Raw genomic sequence first — 16,154 nt, 5'->3', positions numbered from 1 at the left:
TTTATTCCAGCAATGACAGTGGAACCACTTCTATGGCCAAAGACACTGGGAAATAAAATCACCTTTATTGTTCATCAATGGTAAAAAAAAATCCTTTTGCTTCCTGCCTGTAAAGCTTTTTACCTTTGATGCTACAGTAAATGACCAATAAATCACATGGTAAATGCAATTTCTTCCCAGATTTTTAATATTTTTTCATTCCCTGGGTAAGCCTCAGCTGGAGGAAAAACAAAACTCTGCAGAGCTTACCAGTTAGAAGTGTTGCAATATTGAATTCACAGAAAGTCCCAGATTCAGTTTGAGGTTTGATCATCTGTTCTCCAAACAAGACATCGGACCAAAGCAGCATGTGCTGGGGACCTCAGACCATACAAGAAATAGCAGAAATTGGTAAAACTGAAGCAAAATAGAAGGTATTCAAAACTTCTTACAACACAGGGAGAAGAGAAAAAGACATAGAAAGAAATTTGTGAGGATTTCACAGTTATTTCTTCTTCATCCTAAAATTATTCCTCTATTCAACTGCATTCCAGACTGTTGGCATCAAAACTGTCATTTAATGACCCAACTGTTTAATTTTTTCTTATACCATGGCAGCCAAGTTTCACCAAAAAATGCTGAGACTCAGGAGCAGACCTCCTCTTTCTTTCAAGAGAAAATGTGAGAGGCAGTATGTGATGCATACTGGGAGAAATAATTAGGGAACTGCTTCATATCCAAGACAAAATAAAGTAAGGACATTGGTAATCTTAGATTTATAAATGTAAAGTGGAGTTCCATTATCTGAGCTCTTCTCCCAAGTTCAAAACTGAGACAGACACAAACCTCTTGACTTACTGTTGAAAACTGAATTGTGTTCTATAAGCAGGTGCCTGTGCTTGCCAAAGGGCTGGAAAAAATACCATGTGTAGCTTTGGTAATACCATTTCTCTATTTCTTTTTTTGTTTTTCCTCAGCTCCATTCAACCCTCCCAATGACGCAGACAGCATGGTCAAATTTGATGCCTATGGGGACGGGATAGGACGATACAACGTGTTCAATTTCCAGTTCACTGGAGACAGATACTCCTACGTGAAGGTTGGTCAGTGGGCAGAAACTTTGTCACTGGAGGTAGACTCTATCCACTGGTCCAGGAACTCTGTCCCTGTCTCCCAGTGCAGCGACCCCTGCGCTCCCAACGAGATGAAGAACATGCAACCAGGAGATGTCTGCTGCTGGATTTGTATCCCCTGTGAAACCTATGAGTACCTGGCTGATGAATTCACTTGTGCGGACTGCGGGCCTGGAAAATGGCCCACAGCTGACCTGACTGGCTGCTATGACCTACCAGAAGACTACATCAAGTGGGAAGATGCTTGGGCAATAGGTCCTGTCACCATCGCATGCCTGGGCTTTATTTGCACTTTCATGGTCATTGGGGTGTTTATCAAGCACAACAACACGCCCCTGGTCAAAGCCTCTGGCCGTGAACTGTGCTACATTTTGCTCTTTGGAGTCTTCCTGTCTTACAGCATGACCTTCTTCTTCATAGCCAAGCCCTCTCCAGCCATCTGCACCCTCCGCCGTTTGGGGCTGGGCAGTTCCTTTGCCGTCTGCTACTCCGCCCTCCTGACCAAAACGAACTGCATCGCCAGGATATTCGATGGCGTGAAGAACGGCGCTCAGAGGCCCAAGTTCATCAGCCCCAGCTCTCAGGTGTTCATCTGCCTGAGCCTCATCTTGGTGCAGGTGGTGGTGGTGTCCGTGTGGCTGATCCTGGAGGCGCCGGGCACCCGGCGATACACGCTTCCCGAGAAGAGGGAGACTGTCATCCTGAAATGCAACGTCAAAGATTCCAGTATGCTGATGTCCTTGACATACGATGTCATCCTCGTGGTTTTATGCACTGTGTATGCCTTCAAAACCAGGAAATGTCCAGAGAACTTCAACGAAGCCAAGTTCATCGGTTTCACAATGTACACAACGTGCATCATTTGGCTGGCCTTTCTCCCCATATTTTATGTGACATCCAGTGACTACAGAGTAAGTCTTTGGACATCTGTTTCCATAAATCATATGCAACACTTTAAAGGACCGTGTCAGCATTCACTAAAGGCTTTTTCTCACTTCTTTTGGCCCTGGGTCCCTTGCAAACAAGTTCTCTTTCTATGTTACCAGATTTTGGCTCACCATACTATAATTTCAAAAATAGTATGTGCAGTCAGAGCTGGAAGGGATTAATACTGTTAATCTGATTGCAATAGAGGTGTAACATATGGATTAAGTATTCATTTGGGTTCATCACTATCTGAAGTGACAGCCCTAAATGACCTAAAATCATAATGAGTCATAATGAGTTATTTGGCAGAAATTCCGCTTAAAATAAAATCTGTACTAACCAGTCTCCTCTGCAAAAGAGTCTGGTATTAAAGCATAGTATTTCCTTCAAATAAAAATATAAGGATCAAATTTCAAAATTTCCTATGAAACAGAGTTGTTTAAAAAAAGTTCAACAAATATTCTGTTTAAGTACAGAACTTTTTATTCTTTCTGCACTTTATAAAACACATACCTCACTGAGCAGCAAATATTGGTCAGCCTTCACTAGCAAACTTTAGAAACACTAAACCGTTTAAATTGTCAGATAGTGTTGCAAAGCTTCAAGTTCAATAAAATCGTATTTTTGAAGAGAAGGGAATTGTCTCAGAAAAAAGATTCAGATCTGCTCCACTGGAAATCTCACAGTTATTACGATGTGAGAAGTGACTGTGGGAGTTGGTCCTTGCAGCAGTTTGCAGAGAATTAGTTCAACTTTCTGCCCAGAAGAAAGGTAGATTACCTTAGGGGGATGTTATTGCCAAGAGTGTGTACATGAAACAGCATATAAAACTGTGGAGTTAATAATGTCACTTAACATATTTTTGATGTGGCCACCCTGGAATAATATACTTAGTACTATTTTACTCATCTGGAAATGTACTGAAATGTACTGAAAACCTCTAGAAAACAAGGATAAGTAACAAATGACGCAGAGAGACATGCAGAGTGACAGTAAAAGAGCTAAATATATTTAGTCTAGACAAGAGTAAACCCAGGGAGACGTGATCATAGACCATAAATAATTTCAAGGCAACAAAACGAGAGGAAGGGATTATTCAGTCTCAGGAGAAGTTAGAATAGCAAGTAATGGATTGAAGTTAATGAAGGAAAAGTTTAAGGAAGGCACTAGGGAACAGCTCTGGACACCCAAAGCAATCAGGAAGACAGACACAGGCGGAGGGAAACATCAGTGCAGACAGTCACATGAGTGGGCAGTACAGACATTAATGGCCAAGAGGAGCATGACTTGATTGTTCAAGCAGAATTTTTCAGCCTTATCTCCTGAGTGGAGTTTTCAAAAGCACTTGTAGGAACTGAATTTATATACAAGGTTCCAAACAAACCATCTCAAGTACTACAAAAAGAGCAGAAAATGCTTTTAACTTCTTTTTGGTACTTTCATGACAAGTCTACACTTCTGGGGTACCTTTGAAAAGCCCAAATTTAATTTGCATGTGGTGTCACATGTTGACTCTGAATCAGCTTGTGCCATCCTAACATAGCCCTAGTCTGGTAGCATCACAATAAACAGCATTAGAAACAGCCCCACTCAGCCAGGAGTTATCTGCAAATTTGGTGAGGATACACTTGATCCCTTCATCTATGTAATTTAGGGTGATATTGCATAACACTGGTCCAAATATGGACACCTGAAGGACACCATTTGTCACTGATGCCCATCAGGACTCCGAGCCATTGTCCTCTAGGTGTGACCATCCAACAAATATCTTATTCACCTAACATCAAATCCATACCTGTCCAATTTAGAGAGAATGGTGCTGGGGGGCACCTATCAAAGGCTTTACAGAATTCCAGACAAATGGCATCTGTAGCCCTTGGTGAAGCCATACTGGCAGTCCCAAAACTGTTCCTCCCTGTTGTCCTTGTGCCTTAGCATAAGTCACGGTCTAGTGGGATTCCCTCCATCCTGCCAGCACACCAGCCCAGTCTGTGAGGCCGGGTTACACACTGAACCACCAGAGTGACCTGAATTAAAAGGAACCCTCTGGGATGGAGCTATTTTTAACCCAAATCATTTAATTGATTGAGTGTATAATTATGCCAGCACAGCTGAGCTGCTCCGGGCAGCACAAACACTAGGAAAAGCAGGGTGGGGGAAGAGGGTTTTGATAGCGAAAAAAACGTAACTTGAAACAAAGGAAAATAAAGGTAGCTTCATTTACTCTTGTTTTATAAGAAAATTCCTTTCTTGTCTTACCCATACAGCACCAGTTCAACATCCACCTGACCTGACAGCACAGTTCTGTGGACAAAAGGCAGAGAGGGGAAGGAGAATGTGAAGCTAAGGCATTCCTTCATCATGCAGGCTCTGTTGGATCTTCCTTGTTCACTCACCCTGTGAAAGCTGAGCACATTCCATGGTGCTTGCAACACCCACAATCTGCAAAGAGCAATTATTAAATGACCACATTAATTATCCTCATTGATGACAAAACACCAGTTGTGCTCAGTATATAAATAAAGCAACAATGTCCATTCCCTACTCTGTTTTCCAATTTGCGCCAATTATTTCTCACAAGGAGATATGAGAAGCATTCCCATGGAAGAAGGCTAATCTCAAAGAACTGCTGGAGTATAACTAAAGAAAAATGAGCCATAGATGTATAATCGTTCAAATTAAGCAACAGAGTTTAAAGCAGTTTAATTCAACATCTTAATTAAGGAATCTGCTTGGAAGAAAAGAATATAAACTGAAAATGAGGCAGTAAACTGGCAGCTAGTTATACTATTGAATAAAAAGAATAAAAGATAGACAGTGCCAGCAAAGCTATACTAACAAATGCCCCAAGGCAACTATTCTAAAATCCTGCAGCATTACAAACAATTCATTTCTGAGCCCAAAAAGAGATGTCTCAAAATCAGGGCACCTTTCAGACCCAGTCTGAAAACAGTCACCAGATATGTTCTTTACTCCAAATCACACCTATATTTCTGCAAAGGCTTACTCAATTCTCTGATTAGGACTGGAGCTAGAGACTAAACCGGTTTTCAGATGGATGCTTTGCATGAGAAAACTGATGTTAACCCACACAATGTACACCCTGTGTGAGCTGGTTCCCACTGCTGCCAGCATGGCTGATATTGCATGACAAGCGCTGCAGAGGGTTCTCTCATCAAGTTAGAGATCAGGGGTAGGAGAGAAAGAGAGCAGATCTATCCTTTCTGTACAAAAACAAAGGAGAACACAATTAATGACATTGAGATGCAGAGACACAGGGCACTACCAGCATCAGCATCTCATTCCCATGATAGTGGGATTGTGGATGATAAGGATTTAACAGAGGCTCACACCAACCTGCACAATTACAAACTCCCAGGACAGTGGTTCATGCTGCTATGTAATAATGTTTCTAATATTTGGCATTTCAGAGCTCTCCATACTGAAACCCAGTGCTTTGTGTCCACTCTCTCCTAGGTGCAAACCACCACCATGTGCATCTCTGTGAGTCTCAGTGGCTTTGTTGTGCTGGGCTGCCTGTTTGCACCCAAAGTGCACATCATCCTTTTCCAGCCTCAGAAGAACGTGGTCACTCACAGACTCCACCTCAACAGGTTCAGTGTCAGTGGCACCGGGACCACTTACTCCCAGTGTGAGTAACAAATCTGCCACCTTTCTGTGGGGGTGTGCTGGGTTTGGGTAAAGACAAGGGGGCTCAACTATGTAATGTAGAATTTGCAGGGAAAGCCCTGACAAAGGGGAGAGAATTATGAGGAGGACCCCTTCTTATCAGAAGGTTAAATATTATATTATATTATATTATATTATATTATATTATATTATATTATATTATATTAGTAATATAATATATGATATATAATATATGATATATAATATATGATATATAATATATGATATATAATATATAATATATGATATATAATATATGATATATAATATATGATATATAATATATAATATATAATATATAATATATAATATAATATATATAATATATATAATATATTATATATAATATATGATATATGATATATAATATGTAATATATAATATATGATATATAATATATAATATATATAATATATAATATATAATATGTAATATATAATATATAATATGCAATATATGATATACGATATACAATATATGATATATAATCTATAATATATAATATTTAATATATAATATATAATATATGATATATAATAGATATATTTATTATACTATACTATTCTATACTATATTATTCTATACTATATTACACTATATTACATTACATCTAAACTGCATCTGCCAAGCACTCCACTGCCCTCCTCTCGTGAGTGTCACCCAACAGTCCCCACAGACACACTCTTGGCCCTGACAGGCCAAGGAAACAAAACACCATCACTCTGGGCAAACAATCTCAATATTGCATTCTACTTTTGCACAAACACAGGCACAGCAAATGATAAGAATTGTTTTTCTTTCTCTGACATTCAGAGAATGTGAAACCCAGAGACATTCTTGGGGAGAATTGTGCCTTGCTTTTCTCTGTGAAGAGAAATGCTGCGACAATGTAACCCTGTGAAAGCATCATTTCCTTTGTGACTGGAGAGGAAAACTCATCCCCCTGGCATGGGGGTCAGCTCAGAGCCTGCTCTGGGGCTCACTGAAGTCGGCAGGAAGTTTTTGCAGGCCCTGGCTCCAGCCTGGTGCACACACCAAGCAGCCCCCGTGTCCCACTGTCGCTCTGACAAGAGCAGATTGCCTTGGAGGATTCCTGTCAGAGCAGCACACTGACAGGATCTGGGCCACAACACAGCGTGCTCTCAATGGCTCATCACCTGCATTACAAGGAAAGGCTCCAAGTCTGCAGAAAATGCATCCAAGAGATGCCATAAGCTGCATCTGTATGCAGAGCGTGATCAATGGCCTTTGTCAGTGCCACAGCCTGGAGAAGCAATCAGTGTTCTGTTGCAAGGACAACTCATTTGCTCTGATTCCCTTCTTCCCTTCATCTTCACTCTCTTCATCACAATCTGTGATTTTGTTTTGAGGCTGTCACTGCTTTTCTGGGTGAGTTTCTCAGAGAGTTTTATGGATTACAAAAAAAAAAAAATAGGTCACCTGTATATTTGTTTGGGATTTTTTCTTTGTCTAGCTTACCTAACTCAACTCATCAAAGATGGGAGCACACAGCCCCCCATCCACAGAGCTCTCTGAACACTCTCTGGACAGCTTGTTCACCCTGAAAATCTAATTGAAAAGCACACTACAATTATAAAGAGGAGGGGAATAAGAAACAGAGGAAAGGGGGGGCACAGAGCAAGGCTTTTCCAGCATATTCACAATAACAATAGCCTGAGGTTTTTGAGTGTCACTTAAATTTCGAAATTGTCTCAAGCACTTCAGATTTCAGACAGAGCATGGCAGCAATTTGGCACCCTCCTGTGTATCACATTAGCAGGATTAGGAAGTGAAGGGATCCCAGCCATTCCTGGCTCTCCCACCCCAAAACACTCTGCAGGAATCCCCAGGGTCCCCTAACAAGACATCAGCCATTTGGCTCTATAGGTCCTCAGTGTCATCAGCCAGGACTGCATCCGGTCCTGGCACCAGAGAGCAAACACTCCTTGCTATTTTGGAGAATTTAATGAGATGGCACTATGTGCCTGAAGTGCTGAACACTCCCAAAAGACCAATCATTTCCCAAAAACTCTTAGAAGTGTGGCCCCTTGGCGAAATGGTAAGCCCCATGAGATTCTTTTCAATCTTTATCAATTTTGTGTAAGTGGTCTCTCGAAGTTTTTTAACACTCTCATGCCATGGAATGAGCTTAGTCAGAAATAATTTTGATTCATAAATACTTTCTACTGGATTCTGGATTGAATTTTCGAATTTAATACTTTTATTTTAATGGCTGAATAACATGTGTAAGCATGCAGGCAGCAGAGAGACATCCTCAGTGCACATCTTCACATTAAAACCTGCATTATCAGGCTTGCGAACAGCTTGAGAACATTAAGAAAAGCATAAAAATCCAGACTTGCAATCTCTTACAATTTCATTGTTTGGAAAGGTTGCTGCAGTTATTTACTTTTACTGCTTCCACCTAATTGAATCAGGGCTGCTCACCTTGTTGGGCTTTTTAGACCATGGGAAAACATGGAAGTAGGGCTAAAAAGTCCATCACACACAAAGGAAACAGCCCCATAGTTGCCATCTAGGACAATTGTTTTGGAAAATAGCACTGTCTATCACAGTGACAATATTTTCAAGATGAAAAATCTTCCCTTACTCCCTTCCATTAATTTATAATTATTTAAAATAAATTTCCATCATTTTTCTTAACTATTTAGTGTTTTATAAAACTCTAAAATGGTTTCTATCCAAATTGGTTCTAATCTTTTTCTAAAATATCCCTCTCATCACTCCTTGGGGAGGTCAGCTTGTTTTGATTTTGGTCTTGATGGCATTTTTTCATCATTCAGAAACTTCTTAATATCAAACTCATCAGAATTAGCTCTAGGGCATTCTAGTAACTTTGAAAAGCCATCTCTTTAGCATTATCTGAGCTCTAGGGGTCAGTGCTTTTCCTGTCTCCGCAGATTGCCACCTCCATTGCATCTCAGGGCTGCCACCACCTCTTCACTCCAGTGAACATGAATGCCATGAGCATGGTGGCTCTTGAACAACAGGTGACACACAGACAGTTTTAACACAGCTTCCTGAACCATGAAATCTGGTCACTCTGAGAAAAGGTGGCACACAGGATGCTTTTAGGGAGTCTAAGTGTTAGTGTTGAGCTTTGATCATTTTGATAGACGAAGTCTGGACTAGAAAAAGAACATAGATTTAAGCCAAACAAAGGCAGGGTAAGAGTGTGCTTGGGTATATGACGTGTTTTGAAATGTATATATTTGTGCACACTCTTTCAGTTCTGAAAATTCCCATTTGGTTCTGAAAATTCCCATTATGTGCTGCCAAAGTTCTGTTGTCCCCGCAGTGCTTCCCCCATTGGGATGTTCCCTCATTTTCCTCTTTTATGGGCTTCAGCACCCATAAAACTTCACAGAGAACTCACCTTCCTGAATTCACAAGCACCTTCATGATCCAGACTAAGCTTTTACACCCAGATGTCTTTTATCCAAATTAGGTCCACATGGAGAGTGCCCACAGAGCTGAGCTCCTCCAGGTGGCCTGCACAGGGGTCACAGGTGTCAGGATCTCTCACTGCTCAGAACGACCCTGAGAAAAGTTCTAAAGTCCCTTTTCCCATCCCAGTGGTTGAAGAAGGAGTCAGAGCTCTTCAGTTCTTGATCTCAAGGTTGTTTATTGTATCTTATCTATAAAATTCTTTCTCCTGTCCAGCCAAGATGCGCTCAGAAAGACAGTCCAAGGCACTCTGCCTGCCCCCAGGGTGGTGTTATGTCTTTATACTAAAACTACGTGTACAATGTTTACAATTACTTTCCAATACCTATCACCTATGTTAGACAGTGAGCTTCTACTCTAAACCGACGTAAAAGTGCCAACATCACCCCGAAGATGGAAGCCAAGAAGAAGAAAGGCTGGACACACCCAGATCCTTCCGTCTTGTCCCCCTGAATCCCCATTCTAAAAACCCCAAATCTACTTTTCCACCTTGTGATAAATTCACTATCATTCTAATTAATCTGTCATGGCCTGCAGATCTTCATCTAAGGTTGGTAAATTGCTCCAGGGGTCATAATCAAAACCATAGGCATTTTTGGGCTCTGTGCTGGGATCTCTGAGACTCCTGGCAGGGGTCTTGTCTGCTCAGGACAGCCAGAGGGATGTCCTGGGTCCTGACACACAAGGAGAATTGAACCCACTTTTTATAGCCAGACTGACAATTTTATTCCCTCTGAATTTATTTTCCTGAGCCTGTCTCCAAACTACCCCTGACACAACAGAGATTAACTCACAGCTGTCCTGCTGTGAGCACGAGTAGAGGAGACAATGCTCTCAGGCATATGGTGTGGATCCTGGGGTTGCCCTGTGCACAGAGGGGAATTGGACTCAATGACCCTTTGTGGGTCCCTTCCAAGACAGGAGATTCTCTGGCTCTATGGCTCCAAGTGGCACACAGGCAGTAAATTCAGCTCTGCCTGTTCTTGGCTGTGTAGGCAAAGCTGCAAGGTCACCACGGCAATGCTGGGCTCCTGCATTGTACCTCTGGTTCTTTCCCTTGGTTTATCTAAGCAAAATGAGGGACAGCCAGGAAAAGAGAGATCAAAAGCATGAACTTGAGCCAAACCAGCTTCTGCTGATGTCACACTTTGTCCTTGGTCTCAACACAGAATGAAGGTAAAGTGTCTCTTGCATATGCAGCAGTATTCCAGGAAAGCCCTTGGCGGCTGTATCAGACACAGAGTGCAGCTCAGAACCCTGCAGGGCCAGTGATTAACACTGCTGAGGTCTGTAATGAAAAGCAAAGTCTTTTGTTCTGTCTCAGGAGAGCTGGATGCTCAGTGTGAGCACTTTACTCCACCCAGCAGAGTTAATAACTGCATCCCAGCACTGTAAGAGAGCTCCATGCTGTGCAGGAAGCCTGGAAAACTTAAAAGGCAAGGGCACTCATTTCTCACCTACCACCATATATTTCTGTCCAATTTTGATATCCTCCTGACCCAGTTACCATAGTATTTGAGCTATTCATGCTTGTCAGTGTGTTGGACTTCAAAAAAAGCAAGCCTGAAGCTAAAAGAATTCTGGTTAAGCGACTGATGTTCATGGGAAAAAATGCTTTTGCCTGTAGCCAAACTGCAGTAGAACAGGGATTTGAATCAGGTCTCCTGAGCAGAACTGATTTTTTTGTAACAAAAAGTAGAAAATAAAAATAACAATTAAAAATAGTTTAGCTCATTGTGCTGCCACATTATACCCAGTTAAAAACAGAATATAAAACCAGAATACAAAATACAAATTAATTTTTAGAAATCACAGGCATGATGCCCTGTGGTCTTTTACACACAACAGCTCCTCCACACCTGTGACTCACAACACACATCCTTGTTGTGAGAGACCAAATTCCATTGACCTAATCCAGAAAAGGGGCTCGTTCTTGGGTCTCCTGCTTCAGAAAGATGTCCTGCCCTCTAAGTAGTAGGTTAGTCCCCTAAATTAGTTATTGGTAGATCCCTCTAAATTTCTTTTGTTACAGCAATTCTGTTTTCCATGAAATATTAATAATTCAGTCAACGAAAGAATGAAAAATACCAGCTGATTTGAAGAAGGAATAAATTTTTCTAAAATTTATACTGGGCGTCTTTACAGAACCAGTGTGCAACTGAGAGTGCAGCCAGCAGTAGATGTGGAAGATTGAGCATGCCCTTGTCAGCTGCATAAATTGCTTTTTACACTGGGTGATTGAGTTTACTAAGTCATTGCTTGCCGTGTGTTTTCTCTGATGAAGGCATCACATTTCTCTGGGTCACTGTTACCATTAACCTAATGTATCTTTCAAAAAGCAGCTCTATAGTGCCCTGAGCAGAGATGTCACAGAGTATCTGAAAACACATTCCTGATGCCCAATGGATAATTTTAACAAAGATGGGCAAAACAATTTGCTTTTAAATTAGAATCCACAGACTTAAGCAGAATAGGGCAATATATTGTCTGCTCAAAATACAAATACATTTGGAAACAGATTGTTATACTCAGATTAATTGTCTCCTAATAACACTAAAGCAATGAAAAACTGATGTATAAAATGTAAGCAAGTTGATCAGAATCTGGTCCTCACCTCTGGATGCATGCTGAATCCTGATCCAGAACTCCTAGAAGTGAAGCATATTATAGGCAGAAATTATTCTGGGATTAGGTGAGAAATAATCTTGCTTTTAAATTCAGTTATTAAAAAATTTCTTCCCTTCACCCAGTATGTTCTTAGAATTCTTATTTTTATTAATTAAAAGGTGATTGACACAGAATTCTAATATGGTAGATTATCTCCTGGGTTTAAAACTACATTTATTTTCTTCATGAATGTCCGCTCCAATTATGTGAAAACTCAAAGGATCAGATCTTAGCATTTCTTGCCAATAAAACACAAAAAAATCCAAAGCTTCACTTTTTTCTACTGCGGTATTTTGATACCATTATAGCTGTATTAATTCACACTACCATGCAAAGTGCTGCAAAGTGAGACCCAGTGGCACAGAATCATTGAGGAAAAAAAATAAAAAATCATTTATTTTATTCCAACACTTCTTGGAGAAGTGTAATCACCCTCTGTGCTCCCAGTGGGCAGCAAAGTGAAATCAGATTTCTTCAGAGGATGCTTCAGCCTGAGGTCTGAGTTGCCATGTAGAGATGCAAGCAGCACCTCCACCAGCTCTGCTGCTGACATATTTTCATTGGGCACCTTGGTTAAATGGGGTGAGGTGCTCCAGACCAGCACAAATTCTAATCCTGCATGTTGCCCCTTTTTGCTGTGCTGAAATCAGCTGATTTTCCCCTCTCTTTCTCTTCCAGCATCTGCCAGTATGTACGTGCCAACCGTGTGCAACGGGAGGGAAGTTCTGGACTCCACCACTTCGTCTCTGTGATTGTGGCTCGTGGTTCAGTTCTTGAGTTTTTAGACTGTTAGGCAAAAATTTTGCACATGTTGTGCACTCCAGAGAACACCAGAAAACAAAAGACATCCAAGCAAAATTAGTACCTTTTTTTAGAAACAGTGTAATAAATTATTTTTGAGGATTGTACAGTATATAGTGATGTTCTGGAACTTTTTAGACTGATTTTAGCCCTTCTGTTGTTAACGGTTGTAAGGGACATGTAAATAACCATGGTTCACAATGTGCATAGTCCTGCAGTAAGGGAGTGATTGTTGCAAGCACAGTTGCAATGTTAGGTGACTTCTTTCCTACGAATTTTTTTTGTAGCTCCTTGTTGTAATTAACTTAGACTGCATTTCTATGTTGTATATTACAGTTACCTTACGTGTAACAGGTTGGTTTTCTCAGCACAAAACAGCAGTATTAATGTAAAGGCACCAATAATAAAAAGATAAAAGTTTTTCAGCATGGTTTCATTTTTGTTTCTTACTCTCTCAAGGTCATTACATTTTTCTAGAGAGGAGTTAGGTAAAAAGGATGAAAAAATTCTGGATTAAAAAAATCAGGTATTTGTGTGTTGGTGGGTGCCTGTGTTATGAAATCCATATCACAATATATGTGCTTATGATTAATGCTCTTTCAAAGTCACATAGAAATTCCCTCTTCTTTAAAACTCCCACATTATTTAAGCTCCTCAATTTCATTTCCTGTTATTAAAATAGAGGGTAATTTTCAAATGTAAAAATGTCTAATTTCATCTTAATGAGATGTTAGCAAAAAATTTTTGACTCCTGGTTCACTCATTTGGCACGACTAAATGCTGTCATGCACAGAATAGATTGGTAGCATATAAAAACAAAGAGAATTTAGATTAGGTTGGAAGAAAATCTATCAGAAAATTAGATAGGACTGTTTAATATCTCCAGCCAAAACAAAGCTAGTTCAGCTTGTCTGCATCAACAGTGCTCTGAAAGGTAATTGGAGCACCACAGAGACCAGAAAATCAAAAAAGAGAAATGTAGGAGACATTTACACACGTCTCTGGGGTGACCTTTATGTTGAAACCAAATGCTTCAAGACATACATACCACCTACTTAGACAATTGCAAAATACCTTAAAAGTCTGACTTTTGAAACTGCACTCTTAAAGCTGCCCTCACTCTATTGAAACAATTTGAAATCCTCCCTTCTGCCAGGTCTAAAAAGTCATTAAGGAAACAAACACACCTTTGATTAATGTGTCTGAGCATATTTACCTAAGGGCTTGTTCCCATTGATCTCATTCCAGCTGAGGTCAATAGCAAAATTCTCATTGACTTCAAAGGCAGCACCAGCGAGGCTTGAAAGTCAGAGACCATGGATGCGTGGTGTGGGATGCACATGTTCTCTGGAGCCCAGCTCTCCTGCCCTTGCAGGTGTTTCCACACATTTCTGGAAAGCTGCAAGTCCTTTAGGGCTGAACTGGCAAAGGACGTAGCTGTTACTTGGAATGCAAAAATTAAAGATGCAGGTTCTTAAAATTCCTACTTATAGATGAATGCTTGTATTTTCTAAACCTCCACATGTCCACCAGCAAAGAACACTTGATGTCAACACTTCCATGGCAGAGGCAGCCATTTAAGCCTCTGCATCATGGAGCTGTCCAGAGCAGGAATCCCTGTGACCTTCCCCAGAAAAATCAGCCCACCCTACCTGCACAGCTCTGCATTCAGCTTCTTCCTCTCACAACCTCTGGCATGCCTGATTTTCAGGCTTGTTTCTCACCTTGATGCAGGGCCCAGGGTCAAGTTGTGACAGGCTGGGAGTCTTCCTTTCCAATCCAGACCTCTTAAAGCACCTCAAGTTGAGCAGCTACATTCATTTGACTTTGGTGTGCTCTATTGTCGACTAAGAGGCTGGTCACATGTGACAAAAAGTCAGAATATCTGACCGTAATTCGGATGTCTCGTCTTTATGGAGCTCTTAAAAATGCCCAGGCCAATGAGAGTTTCTTCTCAATTTTTATGGAAAGCCACAACAGCGTCAAATGCACCTCATCTAACACTCACTGTTTACAAGGACTAAGTAAATGGCTACATCTGAGATTGTCAGCCCCTCTCCCTTTGAACTCAGTGGAAGGAAGTAGAGATAATTCCCCTGGCTTCTCTCAGGCAGACACTTCAGGCAGGGATGAAACTCTCCAAATAAAGGCGAGCACAGCTTGCACAGATCACAGAGTTTGCACTGAAAATTAAGGCATTGTGTCAGATGAATTCCAGCCCCAGAATCGAAATTGGCATTACTGAAGTTAATTTATAGCAGGTGAGGATCTCACTGTGCTGGAGTTTTCATCCATTTTGATAGCACTACTGAGAAAATGACCCAGTGTCTGTGTCTGAACACCGGCTATGAATACTTAGTTGGCTTGAAAGCCACTTGCATGTGGGGTTTTCATTCAAAAAAACCCAACAACCAAAACATGCAGAGCTCTGGACTTCCATCCCCACTGAATGTTCCTGACATTCCTGTATTTTATTTGGCTTTGTCTTGAAAGCCTTTCACTACTTTCCATTGGATGTCCACGGATGCACATTGTTTGGTATTGCCTGATGAAGTAATCCAGTTTCAAAACACTGCAGGACAGAAAAGGAAAACGACAAAGCAGAGGTTTTCCACACCATACGGGCATGAAAACCTTTTAAGAAAGGGAATTTTAAATTTTTTTTCCTTTGCTGTTGTCTCACATCACTATTTTAGTTTCTCTATTTATAACTGTTTATAGTTTTTTACCCATTTATGTAAAACTTGAATTTAGAGTACAAACCTTTTCCAGTATCTTTATTTTCCCATCATTTTTATAGATTTGAGCAATTCACCTCAAAGCAGAAGGGGTCCTATCACAGTTCCTCCCAAGCACCCTGACTGTGAGCCTTGGGAGCAATCACACTGCTCTGAGCCCTGCACACTAGGGAGTAAAATGCTGAAATCAGAGGAAATGCTGTAAATGAGAGCAAAGCTTAACCCAGCATCTACAATGCCTAACTGGAGGTTGAAGAAAACTTCCGTTTTTTACTCAGAAGTCATAAGTTCCAAGTACCTCAGCTCTCTGATAAAAATCACAATTGCAGAAAGGTCTGTGAAAAACTGATCACTTTTTATTTATTAGCAGAATAGAAAAATAAGACTCAAAAAGTTTATTGCAGGCCAATCTGAAATAAACAAGATTTGTGGGTTTTTGTCTTTGTTCATGGGTTTGGGTGTGGTTTTTGGTGGTTTGTTTTGGTTTTTCTAGAAGTGTTGTTTGGTTTTTAAATCTTCAGTTCAATGTTTCAATTTTGAAAGCAAGACCAAAGTCTACTGTGGTAAACCAAAATATTTTTTTTTCTTCCAGCGATTGTTTTTCCTTAATTAATTGAACACAGATGGTTTCACTCATAGCCAAATCAATTTAAAAATGAATTGTCTTTTCAAATTGAAAAATTAAAAGCTATTTAAAATATTTTATGTCCCCCCAGAACGGAACAAATTCTGGAAATCAGAAAAAATATGT

The 16,154-nt window shown here is 40.5% G+C and overlaps 1 protein-coding gene across 4 annotated transcripts in view; it reads left to right on the top strand.

The window, feature by feature from the left end:
• GRM3 (glutamate metabotropic receptor 3) overlaps window positions 1-13,090 on the top strand; it is a 105,393-nt gene extending 92,303 nt beyond the window's left edge. For all 4 annotated transcript variants that reach the window (XM_058023460.1, XM_058023456.1, XM_058023457.1 and 1 more), the window contains 3 exons: window positions 957-2,023; window positions 5,517-5,691; window positions 12,543-13,090. In XM_058023460.1, the coding sequence (XP_057879443.1) occupies window positions 957-2,023; window positions 5,517-5,691; window positions 12,543-12,616 (1,316 nt within the window). In that variant the 3' untranslated portion in view covers window positions 12,617-13,090. The remainder of the gene's footprint in view (window positions 1-956; window positions 2,024-5,516; window positions 5,692-12,542) is intronic.
• The last annotated feature ends 3,064 nt before the right edge of the window (window positions 13,091-16,154 follow it).

Source organism: Melospiza georgiana, chromosome 4 (genome assembly GCF_028018845.1).
Source record: "Melospiza georgiana isolate bMelGeo1 chromosome 4, bMelGeo1.pri, whole genome shotgun sequence".
NCBI classification, from domain to species: Eukaryota; Metazoa; Chordata; class Aves; order Passeriformes; family Passerellidae; genus Melospiza; species Melospiza georgiana.
The sequence above is the reverse complement of the archived record's forward strand: the minus strand, read 5'-3'. Positions and strand labels throughout refer to the sequence as shown.